This window comes from Numenius arquata, chromosome 7, assembly GCF_964106895.1.
Source record: "Numenius arquata chromosome 7, bNumArq3.hap1.1, whole genome shotgun sequence".
Lineage (NCBI taxonomy): Eukaryota > Metazoa > Chordata > Aves > Charadriiformes > Scolopacidae > Numenius > Numenius arquata.
The window spans coordinates 52049363-52067513 of NC_133582.1; the positions used below are offsets into that span (position 1 = coordinate 52049363).

Consider the following 18151-nt stretch of genomic DNA (forward strand, 5'->3'; position numbering starts at 1 on the left):
ACCACCTACATAACACCGTATAACATAACTTTACCTCTTACTTACAAATTGATATTTCAGAACACAGCACAAATTTCACACAAGAAACAAGTTCCTACTTCCCAAGTCCTATTTTGCTTAGTTTCTAAGATGTTGTACTGGTACAAGACCAGCAGCCCCTCAGTTTTAGTGCCTACCTCCAATAAGAGTTTATAGAAGCCATGCTTCGTGTGTGTTAAATATTACTGATATTATACTGACCCTAGACTGGGCATTAGCTGTCTCTGGAATCAAAGATAATTCTAATGGCTACCTGAAAGCATACAGTCCATTACTTTGCATGACTAATTACTAATAATGAATGGATTCAAATAGAACACATTAAAAGGTAATATACAACATACTGGAAAAAAGGAGAAAGTCTGACATCTAGCCACCTTAATAAAAAGAGGGAAAAAAATGCATACTAACACTGCACCTGGCTTATTATAGGGCAATTGCTGCTGCAATTCTTTGAACCTACTGATGACAGAAACAATTAAAAAAAAAGTCAAATAAGCAAAAATGCAAAAAAAAAAAAAAGGAAGACAAAGACAAATGTCTAAGAGAAAAGTCTGTCTCTTTTCCCCATATATCATTAATTTTTCATTATGAAATCTAAGAATAAAACATCTTAAACTTTAAGGTATTTAGATTTCCCCAGGGTTTAGGTGGGTAATGAAACAACTATTTTTCAATGTCTCCCTGCAGAGAGTAGATGATCTATGATGCTTCCAAACTAAGGATTTCAAAATGCCAAACAAATCCACCAAACACACAAACAGAAAAAATCATACAGAGCAGAACCAGGTTGCCAGACCATTACGGTCAGGCACATTTGCCACTGTCTTTGAGAACGTGTGCAGCTTTTTACTCTTTTATTACTAGAGAGAATCATCACCCACAAAGAGCAAAGAATATATCGCTCAGAAACAATCTTGGAGCCTTTCTGGCCACAAAATTCTGCATTTCTGTGTATTTAGTTGGATAACTGGAGGTCTAGGGTCCCCACTACTGGTGGTAGTGTGGAAGTCAGTCAGAGCATTTTGCTTGGGAAAGCAACCCACGGGAAGTAGCAGGACAGCTATCTCACAGAAGTTACCAAACAAACAGAGCTGCTCTACTCAGGGGACTCCTGATGACAGAATACACTCCTTAGAAACTGCCCTCGAGTAAAAGTCTTGCCAAACAGAAAGTTCTAACAAAAGCCAGCACTTTCACAGGGTGAATGTGCCCACAGTACAGGTGCCTTCGAGCAGTTTCACTGCTTGAGGACACGACCAAGTGCAAGAGCAGCATTTTCTCACTTGTGCTTGCAAGCACAGGATTCTGTGGGCATAGCTGGTGTGCAGGCACTTTACAAGCCCTATTCTTCAACATGTTGTGTACTGTTCATTTCTAAGCTTAGTCCACGATAGCATTTTCAAGTGTAAGAGGAAAATAAATTCTATTTGGGACAAGGTCTGTCTCATTTCTCACCTGGTACCTGAAGTCCCAAAAGAACAAAAAAAAAAAGCCTCAATCAAGTATTTGCAAGCAATTGTTACCCAATGATGATTTTCATAAAATTGGAAATGGTTTATCGATAAAAGAGGTAGTCTGCTGGAGACCCTTTAATCATAATATATTTGCACCTAAAATGGCAAAATTTACCTTGAAGAAGTCAATTTCAAAAGATAAATATCAAACACTGGTTAGCATCCACACACACAGTTTCAAAGTTTTTTTTTCTACAATTACTTTGAAACCAGAAAAATCCTCATGATATTATTCTTAATAATCCATTACTGTAGCCCAAGGAATATATAATAGGAAAGGGAATAGGAGAGGAGAGAAGTGGTAAGATTAAGGCTAGCTTGACCTTGCTCAGCACTCATTGAATGCCAGCAAGTCATCGATATGCTCAGACAAGAGTACAAAAAAACTACATAAGAAACTAAAGGATGTAATTGCACATAATATGGAACAATCTCTGTGTATGACAGAGGAAGCGCAGAGAGAGATGGTTACCTTTAGGGGGAAAGAGTACTGGATATTACCCACTAGATATTACCTTTCTGGTTACGGCTATTTACAGTGGGCAGATCTTGAGCCACCATAAAGGTGGCTCACACGATGTGGCCTGCCACAGTTGCTGAAGTGAGCCTGTCAGACTTAAATAGTGAGTCTTATAGGAACAGTACAAATGCACTTCATTAACACACTCGCGGCTGGGGTCCCAGGTGACATGCTCTTAAGTGTCTATATTTCACTGGCATGTTGACACGGGAGTCAACGATAGAGCTGCCAGCATGGCCGAGGTTCAACAATTTCTCTCCCTCTCATGCCAAACCTGCAGGAAGGCATAAGAATGGTAACTTTTTGTTCAAATATATGCAATCTAGCTTATTCCATCTCTATTTGTTATTTAATTGGAGCTGGGGCTTTTTAAAACCGATCTTGGAGGTATTTTGCCAGTAGCTTTCCAATAGGAGTCATGCTTTCAACATCATCTGAATAGTTATCTTGACTCTTGAATTTGTGTCTTCTTACCTGATAACATATTATCTGTTTTTATTGAAGGAAACTTCAAAGTCATTTCATGTTTGTGCCTGTGAATCATCAGATGATCCTCTGTTGGAAAACGCTGTCAGGCAAACACAGAAAGAGAGAGGAAGAGAGAGAAAGGAAAAAAAAAAAAAAGAAGAATTTAATTCTCTAATAAACTTTTGGCATTGGACAGAATTTCAAAAATGAGAGAGAGAAAGAATTGTATCCAGCTAGAAATGTGTCCAAATGGCACAGGAAACAAAATATTTGAAAATGCAAGTAAGTATGAGTAACAAATAGCTGTACTCTACTCGGAAACATATTTGCTGCAGTCCTCTCTGGGGCTGCAAACCGCAAGGTGTCATGCATTTGCCTGAAAAAGCGTCAGACCAAGTTTTGGATTTTAAGGGTCTCAGACACCCGCTCCAGCTACCACAGCCTCACAAGTCACCACGTGCCTGAGGATCTGCGATAACTGCTGTTGTGTATGCTCTTAGCCCACGGCAAATGCAAAGCAATGCAGCATATCTTAAATCACTTTACCGGATTTTTCTGCTTTTGTGTCTTTCTGCAGCCCGTATCTGCTGAACAGCAACAAAAATAATCAAATAAGCCAGCCTTTCTCTACCCAAAAGTATTCAGGCAAAATGCATAATTTTGGAAACCTCTGTAACTTTGACTTGATTCAAAGTGGCAGTGCAATGGTGCTCAGCATATAACAACAATTTATGACCCTTTATGATATTAAATTAAATTCTTTTCCTTTGTCAAGCAGAGAAGGTGGAGAGATGTGCTTTGTAAGAAACTAATAGGCGTGCTGAGTTTGTTTTACAGCCTGGTAACAGACTTCTACAACAAATAGGTTCTTCTGTATAGGCAAAGAAGAGACAAGCTTGAATAAATGTTCAAGCACTTGCACACTTGGGCTCTAAGAGCAGGCTGGTTCTGTTAAGTTTCCTTTATCAGAAGGTGCATACACAGACCTTTGCTACAAAGACTGTAATAGTTTTAGCAGGGTCATTTCAGGACTAGCAAAGGCCAAAAGTTGTATCACCAGAGCTTGAGGAAAAAAAAAATAAATTTAAAAGCAGCTTTTTAAAGCAACAGGTACATAGGAGACTGTAAAAAAAACTGGCAACAACAGAGTTAAAGTGACTTAATGCTTTCAGCACAGTATATTCTTGGCTAAGTGACTTTGCTTGTGGCTATAGTATAAATAGCTGCAGTATGTTACACCTTCTGAGAATCTCCCTAAGCCCATAGACAAAGCAGCATAAATAATGGGAATGAATTCTCTGGAAAAAAAAAAAAAAAGAAATCCCAAAGACCTTTTCCTCACTGTGAAATCCTGGTTCATTGCTTACTCATCTGGAAGAAATGCAGGACTAGAAATTTATATTAAGAACAAAGGGAATATGTGAAAGACCTTGCTTGCTGAAATTGTGAGGGGAAAAAAAAAGCCACCACATTTTGTTCTTGTGGAAATGGATTTTCCTTCATGGACACCACACTCTGTCTTCAGGGTGGAATCAGCCAGCTTAAAGAGGGCACAGGACAACTGAGGAGAAGCTATTCCTCCAACCCAGACTTCACTGTCCTTTTCCTAAGTCTACTTGCTTCCTTGTGCAGAAGGTCAACTCCCTCAGCCCTCAATCCACATCTGCACTGGCTGCTAGAGAAGCCAGTCCCCGGACAGCTTAGCTGGATAGCAGCGCTACGCTATGCACTTCTGTCAAGTCCTCATTTCCAATAAATGGAGGCCATGTTTTGAAATGGGAAATTAAATGTTTTTTTAACGTGAAGTCACACCTACATTGCTTGTCTTTCCAAACTGTACCAGCATACAACCAAACCTGCTCTCTGAAAACCTAAATGAGCTTATTTGGATCAGCTTCTCCTCTATTGAGGAAACTATTTCATAGCTGAGATGAAAACACTCAAGTCCACTGATTTGAGTGGAAGTTAGTTTTAAGACTCAACAAAAAGGTAAATATAACTTCACTATAAAACCCAGATACTCTTATTCTACATCTGTGATGGAATGGTGAAAGTTTAACTCTGCATGGGGAGATCTAAGGTGACAAATCCTCAATCAGAGGGACAAACCAAAAGATGCACTCTGACACCCCTAGTGAAACAGCAAAGCTGCTCGGCCAGTTGTTACCCAGACCTCAGGCTTCCTCCTTTCCTTATCTCAGCTCTTGGCAAAGTCAACTCCAGTAATAGTCACCCATCGTTCCACCAGAAGTAAAAACGTTGTAAAAATATTAGCCTGCTGAAAACTCCCAACATACAGTTAAAGCAGAGACACGTTACCCTCATTAAGAGAGGAGGACTCTGGTAAAGGGTAAGCTAAATCACTTAAAACAGGAAGCCTGTGGCAAAAGCCAAAAATGTGCCCTTGCCTGAAGATTTTACTCCCAAACTCTTGTCATTAAACCGAATTAGGGTCAGAAGCACCACATGTGGAACTTCCCTCATCACTGCATAGGAGGGGAACTTCCCTCGCCACTGCAAAATCATTGAAAAAACACATAAATCCCAATTCAAAATCTTAGCAGGTAAAATCCTCCTTCAGGTTTTATAAGATCATTAAACATCTAATGTTACAGGTCAGATTATACCCTCAGAGACACATGGCAGATCATCAGTCAAGAGGAATCCCAAATGTACATCCTGGGGCAGAATTTATCTACAGGCTGCATCTTCTATAGAGAATATTTATTAGAAAGATGTCTCAAAGATTAAAAAAAGCTAATAAGATATCATTGTATATAAGTATTAAAAAAAAAATCAGTAGGGTTATCACATCCAATAGGAACATAATATATTCCATTGTACATCTAACCAGAAGACAGACTAATGAGTCCTGCCTAGTGTGTCCTCTCTTGCTAGCCACTAAAGGAATTTGCAAAACCTGGCTTGAAACATTAGGCTTGGAGATGAGGGAAGGCACAGAAGCAGCTTGAGAAGCACTTTTACCAGCTCACTTTTGACTGGCTGCTGTATTTACTTTGAATATTTTGTAATAATATCTTGTGGGGTGAAGAGGGAACTGAAGGGGGAAGAGGACTTAAGAAAAAAAAAACACCAACACATATTATTATTAGAAGTGCGTTAATATATCAGGAGGCATTATACAAGCCAGAGCTAGTGCTGAGGACCCAATTAATATCACCGCTGACTCCACTCACCTGTGAGCAGCCTGGGGCACTGCAGACAAAAGGCCTCTCCTGCTCCAAGTTCATCTTTGATTCCTCATAAATCTACATGTTAAAAGGGGGAGGGGGAAAGAAAGGGAACCTATGAATATACACGGTCTAAACTTCACACATACATGCAACATACCATCGTCACGGTTTGTGCTTTTATTTCAAACTCCCAAAACAGACCAAAGTTTTCATCCTCAGAGTACTAAATTTACTAATATCCAGCAGGCTCCCTACAGTCTAAGTTCTTATTACTCCTTCCTGAGCACATATTTCTTTGAAGGAAGAAAAAAAAACCCATTAAGCTTTCACAGCAGAAATCTGCCTCAGAAAAAAGCATATGTTCAGTGTTGTTATTAGATAAGACCGTGTCTGCTCAGAAATATCTCGAATTAAGGGTTTTTACCTTTCCTCCTTCAGTTCCTGCTGAACAACATTAAAACCAGACGTCTAGGTTACTTCTGAGAAAGAATCCACTTTTTGAAGTTCTTCATCCACATTGTTCGATACTAATAACTTAAATGCATTACATACATGCTCTCGATACACAGAAGATAATTGTGCATCCCCACCTTTTAAAAGGTCAACTAGATCCTCAGGAGCTTGAAAAGTGAAGTTTTCTCTAAACCTGCAGCTTCCCCAGAGCAGCTGCAGTCCCGTAACCTTGAACTGAAGCCTAGGGGAGAGCTCCCAGGTCTTGAATAAAGCTGAAGGAGGAAACATTCACCCTCAGAATGCACTAACCCAGCTGAATTTGGGTCAATATTACAGCAGTGTCCCTGACCAGTATCAACAAAAATAGGGTTTTTTTAGTAACATTCTAGGACATAAAATAAGTCACTTATTTCGGAAACGTCATGAGCCTGTTGGTACAACTCGCATTACACGGTAGAATATAGTAGCTGACCCAGCTTAAAGCACAACACATGACTTCTGCTTACATTATGCCTCAAATCCCTTAAAATTGAGCCTCACTGCAGCCCTGCTTAGACAAATAGCCGAGTTGTGTTTGTGTAATTTTTTCATAAAACAAAGATAAATATCTTGGTGGAGAAGCAGACTTTTATTTTAAAACTACAAAAACCTGCAGAACAACAAGTGCTAAAATTAATCAATCTTGTTGACATTTTTCAAAACTACGATTCATTGCTTCCTGTTATCAGGAATATCTTTACCACGCTTACACTTGTTGTTAGAAAAGCTTTATTCTCAGAAGAGTTGCTACCAACCCCTGCAAACAATACTCACACCGTTAACCTGAACATCAGCCAGACCTGTGCTCAAAGCAATTATTTTCAGTGCCCTAAGTTCTCAAAAAAAAAACCCCAAAACTTCTGGATGATAGCTTTTTCTTTTTAATTAAAATTCATTCTGGTGGACATCAGCCTGACAGAACATTCTCCTACTTGTGACCTAAAAAAAAAAAAAAAAAGAAAAAAAGGCACCCTTTGCCTGACTCCACTGACTCCCAGAAAAAGCATCCAGAAGTGAAGAATTTATATTTTTATTTGCCCTCTAACCTCCACAAGGACACTACCCCATAAAGGTGATAATTAGCATCAACTGATTTTCTTGACATGGACATCCCTACCAACATCTGGCCTGAGACAAGTGATCTATTGCACCAAATACAATCAGGTGTCAAGAAAGACCCTAACGCAGGACTAACCCATCTACCTACACAAGGCCAGAACCGAAATAACTAAAACTGTACCTAATTTACTCCTTTAAGATTATTCATATCCTGTTTTGATTTAACTTACAGCTATGTTAAACTGAAATAGAATACTCATAATCAGAAATGAAAGAGTATGTTCAGATAAAGACTCATACTAAAATAACTAAAGGTGTTAAATTACTTCTAATTTCAGTTATTTCGGTTCCAGACTGTGCATAGACAAGCTCTTCAGAGGTGAAGCAATAAAAAGGTTCTGAATTACGCTATCCTGTCTGAAAGAAACAAGCAGCAGAGAGATAACTGACTAAACAAACAAACCCCCACAAAAACAAAACCAAAACCTCCAGCTAAGTTTGATTTTTAAATCCACCCCTATTTATGGGATGTGACCCGAGGATGTTGTCTTTCCTAAAGACCTTTTCACAGAAAGTTAAAAAAAAAAAAAGCAGCTATGTGTGGATAATAAAAGGCTTTATCTGATATCTCAATTATCTCTCCTGCAACTGAAGCACTGCCAAAGGTTTCTGTTACCCTTTTCTCCCCTCCTCAGGGGAGAGTGACAACTGCATTTTCAATAGCAGAACAACAGATGAGACTCAGTTAAAGAAAACAAGAGAGTAACAATTCTGGTCCCAAGTGTCCAAGTGAATTTCAAAACATTACCAGGAATTATTCGGAGTTTGTTTTCTTATTGCGTATTGCAAGTCTAAAACTGCCCTCCCCACCCTGAGCTTGAGCTTTAGTCCCTAAATCCATCAGTACATGCTCTGATACAATTAAAGGATTCTTAAGGTTACCAGATAGATAAGCACAGCTTAAGCACCAGAATAACATACTCGATGAGGACCAGAAGAATCCTGAATATGGGGATCGACTGCAGGAAAACATGGACTTGGTTTTTATTCTCAGTGCTTTGAAAAGATGTCAGATGCAACATCTAGTCATTTACCACAAGTGTACAAGCAACCGCTGGTTCCCACAAGAATCACTCTTCTCAGACACTACACTTCATAAAAAATAAAAAAAAACCAGAATGGCTATATCATGTGCCCTCCAGGATACTGTCTAGCATAACTTGACACATATAACATGTTACCAGATAGTACAATACCCTCAAGACAATATGCACCATGCAGAATTCGTATTTACATGTGATGCTATCACCTCGGTTGAGACTGTAATACTATAGATGCTCTTACAATAGTAAATGACTGAAAGAAGCTGCCCATTACCTACAATTTTTGAGAGGGTGTTCAGTGCTTGGCTATCTCATGGCAGAAATTCAAGCTTTATGCTTGAATGTTGCCCAGAAACAAGCAGCTGAAAACCTGGGCTCAAAGTGTGAACCTCCTGCATCCCCCATTCCTGCTGAACTCCGCAAGAGCTGCAGATGCACAAGCAACACAGGATCTCGCCCCAGGTTTGCAGCAGGATGGGAGCTCTCAGCAACCGCGGTGGGTGGTTTTTCTTGTGTTGTACACAGCACAGTTTGCACGGTATCTCCTGTCCTTCGGTTCAGGACATAGACAGTCGTACACAGCCCCTGGCACACAATTCGCTTCACATGGCTCGTGTGTGCTGCTGGGCCACACAACCCAAGTCGCCTTTTTCCACAGTGCGTGCAGGTGGTTCAGCAAACACGAAGGAAATAACGCAACCAACGGCAACATTTTGACTTCACCTAATAAAAATAAATCACAGCAACCTTTCCATCTAAATTAAAAGTGCTTATTAACCTTTGGGATCTTAACAATTCAAGTTACACTGGTGCACCTTTCATAGTATTACATATGACTGCCACAATTAACACGCATGAAGAATACCAGGAAAATCTACGATGACTAAACAGTTAAAAAATTGCTCAGGCCTGAATTTTCTACTTCTGTTATCAACAGCTAAATTTATTGCCACTTTGTGACCTCTTCGAAGAAACAAACAAGGATTATAAATATAAGCGAGCACTAATATTGATATGTCAGCATTAGTTCTGATATTATTAGAAATAGACATGAGTGCATTATGCAGCAGAAAAGGGGGCTGAATTTTAATAGACATGTTAACAACATCTGTCAGCATTTATTGCCCTATTGTGACCACGTAAAGGGCCTTATTGGCAGAATATGTAAGTGAGGAAATCTGCTACGCTGTTGTAGCCTGCCATTCTCCTGAAATATCACTCTGCTTAAGAGAGGTTAAGGTGTTCTAATTAGAAAAATAAATAAATGAAAATACAGAAGAAACATAGAAAGACTTCTCCAAACCATGTCACATGGAAGAGAAACAAGTAAGTTCTGCAGCAAGCCAAGATTTTCTTCTATTCCTTGATTTCTGCATAAGATACTTCTAAACATTTATTATTATTAATAAAACTGAAGTCCACAGCGGGGAATGCAAGAACATAACAAAGAAATAAAAAGCAAACAAATGAAAAAAAAAAACCCACCCTCAGAACACAGCAACAAACTACATCCCCTCTCAGCAGCGTCCTCAGGCTCCTCAAGGAGATTTTGCAGAGCCCTATGATCATCCTTTCTGAATCAGAAAAATAGTTCTAACAACTCACACCAAGAAAGCGTGCTCCTTTCTGTCTCTCTCTCCCCCTTTTTAAGCTCAGCAGTAATCTTATTGCCTTACTGGTAAAAACATCAAGCAGACTTGTTTCCTGTTTCAATGTTATTCTTGAAGTGGGCTGCAGTAAGAATCTGATTTTCATTGGGCTATTATTATTTGCAGCTGCGCGACCTTTTTAACCCTCTTTTAAAAGTGACATTTCAGCCTTCAACCTCAAGCTGTCTAAATGTTGCAAGGTTTTCAGTCTCTGATTAACAGTGAAAAAGAACTGATGGGGAGGTGTATACTACAATGTGTCTAATACAGGTCAGTGCACCCACCCTGCCATTTGCACGAGTGAGTAATTACACTCTTATAAGCAACCTGTTTGTTGAAATTAATCACCTGGGCACATGCTTGCAAGACAGGTTTCTTCAGCCTGGTGTGACCAAGGTCACTGTGATTTCCAAATACAAGTACAGAATACTCAGTCGCTAGCGTTAGCAGCGGTATGCAGAGGCACGAGCGATAAACGAAGCATCACCTATTTTTTAGGGTCACGGCCACAATGTGTAAAAACTGAGAGGAGACATGGTTATGGTGCACTTGTGAATCCTAAAGAACCCCCTCGGTGTACGCAGCATTTTAAACTGCTAGTCGTGGCTACTCAGTAGAGCACAATTTACAGATAATGACAGTGTTATTCCAAATGCTATGAAGACTTGTTGGTTTTGGAAGTGTAGTACACACAGGGTTAATGCCCACAGTTGTTCCAAATATATCCTTGCCAATGAGCAAAGCCAATTTTAGGTATCTTTGCGCCGAAGCGGTGCATGGTGTTTTTCGTCGGCACGGGCTGTTCGGTGGAAGCGCTTGTTTTCTGAAACAGCATCATGCTTTCCACATGCACACATACAGGGCTCATTATCACGGCCCTGCCTGCTTCGGCTGCTACAACCGAGGGTCTGTCAGCATTTCCATTAGAAACCCCCTCGTTTCAGGATTAAAGCATTTCCAAATGGTTCTGGATGCTGGAAAGCAATTTGTGTCTGGAGTCCCCAAGAAGGCTTTAATGTGATGCACATTTGAGCTGGGGCTCAAGCCCTCACTGGTACTCCAGTGAGGTTTTTGTGACTGCGTTTCTGACATTTATATGTGGAAAAACACTCAGCTTGGGCCTTTATTCATTTGTTTTAAAAGAAGAGAGCCCCATAAATCTTCAGGCAGAGCCGAGCGCTCTCAAAAAGCGGTTGATGTGTGAATTGCCTCAACAGCAAGGAGCCTTCAGTCCTTTCCCCGTGGCTGGCAGCGCTGCCGCCCAGCAGCAAGCACCCCCTGTGTGGCACGGGGTGGGGGTGGGGGGGTACCTCGCTAGCAGTTAGCCCCTTGCCACATGTGAAGTCACTGGCCACCGCCATGCTTCAGGATCATCTGAGAATGGAGTACCAAAAAGATTCTTGTTTCACGCTGCCAAGCACCCCAGTTCGTTTTAAATGGCCACTGGGTTTGCTTACTGCCTCTCTGAACAAAATCCAGTGCTGGGAAGGCTCCCCAGCAGTGCTAAGGTTTTGTCCCACCTCTCTCTTCCAGGTATACCCACTCTCACCTCCAGGTCAGCTGAGAGAGAAGAGTTTTTGCTCCCTCGCTGAAAAACACTGCTTCTGTTATCAAGGAAAACCAAATAGCTGCCTCCTGCCTTTCTTCTGCTTATGCAGAGCTGCTTTCTTCTCAAGAGAGGAAGAGCAGAACTGACGATAACTAAAAAAAAAAAAAAATAAGGGGCAAAGATAGGAAATTTCAAAAGGGAAACAATGAAGTTTGTAAAACTCTGGAATTAAGGAGGGGGGGGGGGGGGGGGGAGGGGAAGAAGAACCCCAAAGGGGCTGGGAGCAAGGAGCCACCAGTGGCAATGGAAAAGAGAAAGAAAGTGGAAGTGAGGACTGCAAACCCCTGAGGACTGGGCTGAGGAAGAGGAAGAGAATAAAAGGGTACCTCTGAAAAAGGAACTCAAAATAGAAAGTAGGAATAGACCTACTGCCTTCCCACATTAACAGCCGTGTGAGAGCCCAACACTGAATATCATCCATGCAAGGCAGAGTATTTGGTAGAGGACACAATTTGTCCTCTACACTGGATGAGCTGGATCTCAAGTCCAGTGAAAATGCACGAGTCTCGACGATTACATTTCTTGGGCTCTCCATTTCAGTATAGGAAACCCATCATGGATTTACCCGGTATAGAGCAAAAGGATTTGCTGTTTTACAGAAAAGGCCATGGAGTTGCCAAGCACAGGCAATAGAAGACAAAAAAAAAAGGAAATAGGAGAATGGAGGTGAAGAGTGAATTTAAAACAACAAAAAAAAAAAAAAACCAAAACCCCAGCACTTTTGAAAACAGCTCATGAAAGTTATCTCAGCACAGAAATATTCTATAGGAGGAATCAGATCTTTATAGGGAAAGATGGCTATTACTTCAACTCTGGAAAAACACTTTGAGGAATAACGTGGTTCTTTTGCACTCTGTGATTGGCCAAACACAGCCGGCCTCACCTGGAAGCGTCCCAGGCTTGTAGCTCTGCAACTGCCCCCCACTGATGGCATTTGCAGAACAACCCTAATACCTGCTTTCCCAAGCTGCAAGTCTGAAACGACACAAGAGACCAGACTGTAACCTCGCTGACAGCACAGAGGTTTGCTTCACAGAACGTGCAGCAGCAGCAGCACAAGCTGTAGCAATATAACCACAAAGTCAAGCAATGCAAGGAAAAGGCACTGTTCGACAATGAACGTTTTGCCCACTGGCAAACAGAGACAACACCTGTATCACTTCTCCATTTTCCCTACGTGCAATTTTTCTCTTACCTTTTTGGTGCTGAAAATTCCACAGCTAACCCTGACCTACTGAAATAAAACCAGTACCCAGGTCTATGGACTCAACATGCCAAACGTTAGGGAGAACACCAAGTGTCTATGGGCAGTCAAACAGCATCGGTATTTCACGTTTATCTCAACACAAATGAGTATTCTGGCTCTGTATCATCAGGCATTCGACTTCAGTGCTCATGTTAGAAGGTTAAGTTAGACTTAAGGGTCTTGGGATAGTCAATGGAAAGAAAGTAGGAAGGCTGTGTTAGAGCAGGACTCAAACAGATGCTTTCAATCATCTGCTGCAAAAGGACTCTCTACTATCTCAACAGCTTCAACCCTCAGACTTCTTAGATTGGATGCCCTGTGGTATGTAATGATAACATCTGCCTTTGTGTAAGCCACTGTCCATCTCACATATTGTTCTGCACAAAGGGAGGTGGGGAAACTGCAAAACTGCAGTAACACAAGCCCCGGGAATCTTGCTTCAAGAGACAATCACTAACAGCTAGCATTTTAAAGGAAAAACATATTTGCTCTATTCTTTACAAGCAAGTCTTGGCTTCTGCCAGTTTGGGACACAGTCCCTCGGGGCACAGAATGTGCACACAGAAGTTAAAACCACCATTAGCTGAAATCAATATTTACTGCCAAACTCTTGAAAGATTTAAAGGAGAAGATACATGCAGAGAACGCCATTCCAGCCTCTTACAGTCATGATTAACATGGATCTACTAGCACCCACTCTCTTTCATTCTCTCATTACTAATTTTTAGTGGGTTACACGCTTAACAGCACTACAGTGCAATATTTGATGCCCTACCAAGTTGTTAAAAACGTAAGAACAGTCTGCTTAAAATTGTATCTATAGCTATTTTCCAGGCAAAGAGATAAAAAAGAATAGAAGATGCTTAGCCTGTCAGACAGTCTGCCCCAACTTTCACTCATCTCCCAAAGGTTAATAGTATTAAGTGAGGTGGGTCCTCTCTCTTCTACAAACCCCTTCACAAACACAGCCCCATTCCCAGAGCTGTAGTAAGTCGCTATGCTTCACATCAGTGATTCCTATGCCAAGAGCATTATCGTGGGTGTATGAAAGAAAAACAAAGAGTCTTCAGATCATCTTCACGAGTTAAGATGGTTCATCATGCCTATTGCTGTGAAACAAAAAAAAAAAACCCTACTTCAAGGAAAAAATTCAAGTGTTATGCACTGGAGAAGATCTCCAGGAAGCCTGCAAAGGGCAGAAAAGGCAACTGCAACTGTGGTGAGAGCTGAAGCCCATGAAGCAAAGGGTGTCAATGATGAACTCCCAGTAACATCTGGCAAATAAGCTAATCTTTTGGGACTTTCCAATGTTGGCAGATAAGTGTGTTGTCTGTCCCTTCAAAGGCTGACCTCATTTCTATCCTTAGGTTAATGGCATGCAAAGCTCTCTGATACACTCACTTTTTTCACTCTTCCCCCCGCCCCCAACAGTTATTACTAAACACCAAACAACTTTGCCTATTGTTGTAGTTTGCATACAATTTAATTAAGAGTTTTCCCTCCAGGAATAATATTGACTGAAGGTTTTGAAGGGTTGTTTTGTTTTTTAAGTGTACTGTAACTGCAGTATGCTAATTGCTTTGGTTTACGATACACAAATAGATAAAAGAATTCACCTACCTTGCATGCAAATAAACACTTAGATTTCCAAAGGGAAGGAAGGAAAAAAAAAAAAAAGAAAGCATAAAAGATATCCTGGGGGAAACAACAACACAAGGCTGCTTAGCTGACTTTCATACCAGAAGCAGTTAGGGGCTTTAACATGAGCTTTGAAAATTCTGCCAGCCCAAATTTTTCTTCTGGTTTATTATATAAAATAATCCCCAAGCCAGAACTCTGTAAACCAACTTTATACATTTTATGGATAAGACTCTGCAATTCTGTATATTTAAAATAATTTTAAATTAAGGGCAATCTCACTTTTTACTTTTTTTTGGCTTCATAGTTAACATACAAGACAACTTAAGACTTTCATTACGTAGAAAAATGAGGCCATTAATAAATCAGCTACAAACCATTAATAATTAACTTTCCCCAATTTTTAATTACAATTTTTAAAGATTTTTTTTAATTGGGAACTTCTCTCTCTTCAAAATGACCAAAAAAATCTTGAATCAAACCTTCAGTTTTCGCTGTTCTTAGTATAAGATAAAATCCTCTGGGGTAACAAATCTCTGCTGAGAACACTGGCAGCCCGCACGTCCCCTCAGGCAGAACTCAGCGCTAGAGAGTCTTAGACATTAAAAACTGTTCTTTTCAGCCCTGACAAATCAAGGGCAGGCTGATTTGCAGCACTTTAAACTTTATATGTGCAAAGCTACAGGCAACCTCCAATACATATACCTTACATTCAGACACTGTTTCTCACCATCACATAACAAGTTTTACTGACAGCAGCATAACAACCTATTTTGGGTACGTTTCATTTGGATTTAGCCTTATCCATATGTCTTTAGGAATACAAAGATGGAGCCATCCTACTGTTAAAATACCTTCATTAAAATAAGAGGTTTTGAGTTTTGGGACCGGGTTAAAAAGCTGTTTCTAAATCATCCTTACTATTTGCATTGAATAGAGCACAGTGCAATTGACTTTAAAAAGCCAATATGCAAGTAAAGCACTAAGCAAGGATTTGCTTGAACTAACTAGTAACTCAGGAAAAAAAAAAAAAAAAGATGCACGTAGAGAAGCTGCAGATACTAAAACAAGAGTTTCTGTATTTTAGAGGTCCACTTACGCGTTACAACCAGCTCCTTCTTGGAGATTTTTTTTTTTTTTGTCAGACTGGAGGCTTTCATCTTATCAAAACTGTTAAAACTATGGACCAGAACAATTCACAAAAGTTAGTCAAAGCCTTTGGGGAGGGCAGGAGGAGGTGGAAGGTATTTTAGCCTCAGTCACCTGGAGTACCTGAAGTGACATCGTAATCATGGGACATGTCCAGTGCAGGCATCATCAACAAATGATGCCCTGCTGCAGGCAGAGCCCACCCCAGGGCTCCGAAATCAGAAGCCCTTACCGAGGCCTGGAGCCAAACACGCCAGGAGAGGAAAGCGATGCAGGGGGGAAGGCAGGCACAGCACTGAAGCCCTCCCCCCCCCCGGATTATGCAGGCCAGAGGCACAGAGTCCCCTGCAGCACCAAAAGACTCCTTCCAGCAAGCACTGGAGGGAAGGCTGAGGAACATCTGCCTGGGCAATTCAGGTATCTGATTTGGAAAGAGCACAGGACAGCCCACAAACTGCTTGGCAGACATCCAAAACAAAACACAAAACCCCAAACCAATATGTGCTGCTCCTCCTGCCCTCCCGTGGATCCACCAGCTTGGCTCTGGCATCCCCCTCCACCCTGGATGTGTCCACAACCCTTGGGTCAAGCTTCTCAACCATTAAAGGACTGGACCCAAGAGAGGGGCTAACTTTGATGAGAATCCAATACAGGTCTTCAAAGACTTTTTTTTTTTTTTTTTTGCAAACATATGCCTGTTCTGAGCACAAAAGCAGCGATCCCTGTCTTCCCTGGCAAAAGCCAGAGTGGCCCAGAGGTACTCAGCACTACCAACACCCTGCAAACAATGACACCTCCACTCTGCTCTCGTGAGACCCCACCTGGAATACTGCATCCAGCTCTAGAGCCCCCAGCATAAGGACACGGACCTGTTGGAGCAGGTCCAGAGGAGGGCCACAAAGATGATTAGAGCACTGGAGCACCTCTCCTGTGAAGACAGGCTGAGAGAGTTGGGGCTGTTCAACCTGGAGAAGAGAAGGCTCCAGGGAGACCTTATAGCAGCTTTCTAGTATCTGAAGGGGGCCTACAGGAAAGCTGAAGAGGGACTTTTTACAAGGGCATGTAGTGATATGGTGAGGGGTAATGGCTTCAAACTGAAAGAGGAGAGATTTAGATTAGATATCAGGAAGAAATTTTTCACTATGAGGGCGGTGAGGCACTGGAACAGGTTGCCCTGAGAACTCGTGGATGCCCCACCCCTGGAAGTGTTCAAGGCCAGGCTGGATGGGGCTTTGAGCAACCTGCTCTAGTGGGAGGTGTCCCTGCCCATGGCAGGGGGGTTGGGACTCGATGATCTTTAAGGTCCCTTCCAATCTAAACCACTCTATGATTCTATGAAATACCTTTAATGCATGTGGGAGACAAACAAAAGTCTGCCTACCTCTCCTTGCCTGGAGCAGCAGTTCAAACATCAGCATCTCAGAGGAGCCCCAGGGTAGGCAGGGATGTGCCAATGCCCAGGGCTGGGGCTGCCCTGCTCCCTGGCTGGGGAGATGGCATGGGTCCTGTCCTGACACCCCCAGGAGCCCCCTGCAGACCCAGCTCCCTGGGAACCCCCCATCTCCCGACATACAGTTTTCCTGGTGGTCTCCATGAGAAGGGGCTGTGTGGGTTAAACAGCCCGAGGCCCTTGTAGGGAGGCTGCTCAGCTGCTGGTCCCTTGGGAGCATTCCCAGGCCAACACAGTCTAGGGTTGGGCCCAGGGCTCTGCAACAAACCCAGACAGGTACAGCTTCTGTACTTCTGTCTAGACAGACCTCAAGCCCTACCTCAAGAAATGAGAGATCTGGGATGCAGAGTTAAGGGGACGTAAATGCAGTCAACTCGCCTCTGCCACTCGACAAGCAGGGGACCCCTGACATTGGTGGCCACTCTGCTCTCGACTAGCACAGCTGCTGCAGAGCAAACTGCTACCACTGGTTGTGCACGGGGCTGAGTCTGCTCTCCAGAATCAATTAAGCACTGCCTGTCATTAGGCAAATGCACATGCAAACTATGGGAAACCCTCCCGGGAGTAGATACACAGCAGAGAGACGAGCTCGTCAGGCACTGAGGAGAGCGCTGCGCCGCGGGAGGGAGTGTGTCCGTCCGTGTGTGCATGTGCACGCACATCTGTGGGGTAGGCGGGAGACTGCAAAGGGACTTTTCTTTCCCTCCTAAAGGCCTGCGAGTACAGCTGAGCAATACAAAACTCCCCAAAACTCCTCTCAGAAGACCGCTACATTGCGGTAAAAAAAAAAAGAAAAAAGGCAGCCTTTCTGGCTGATGGATATTGCCCCCGTTAAGGAAGCAGTACATCAAAATGAAACAATTCCCAGCCAGTGACTAGCCACAAATTGCTGGCAGTGACCAATCCATGACTACAAACAAGAATATTAAAAACTGACACACATGAAAAAAATACTACTTCTCCTAAAAAGGAGGCGGCAAAGTAAGGAGTAACTCTCTATAGGCTGTACATTCACAAT

The 18151-nt window shown here is 42.0% G+C and overlaps 1 protein-coding gene across 1 annotated transcript in view; it reads right to left on the minus strand.

Annotated features, from left to right (window-relative positions):
• Positions 1 to 10080, minus strand: part of CREB5 (cAMP responsive element binding protein 5) — a 216468-nt gene extending 206388 nt beyond the window's left edge. Inside the window, exons 1-3 of the mRNA XM_074150389.1 lie at positions 10069 to 10080; positions 5742 to 5813; positions 2551 to 2644 (exon numbers count right to left, since the gene is read on the minus strand). Of these exons, the coding sequence (XP_074006490.1) occupies positions 2551 to 2644; positions 5742 to 5813; positions 10069 to 10080 (178 nt within the window). The remainder of the gene's footprint in view (positions 1 to 2550; positions 2645 to 5741; positions 5814 to 10068) is intronic.
• Positions 10081 to 18151: the final 8071 nt, after the last annotated feature.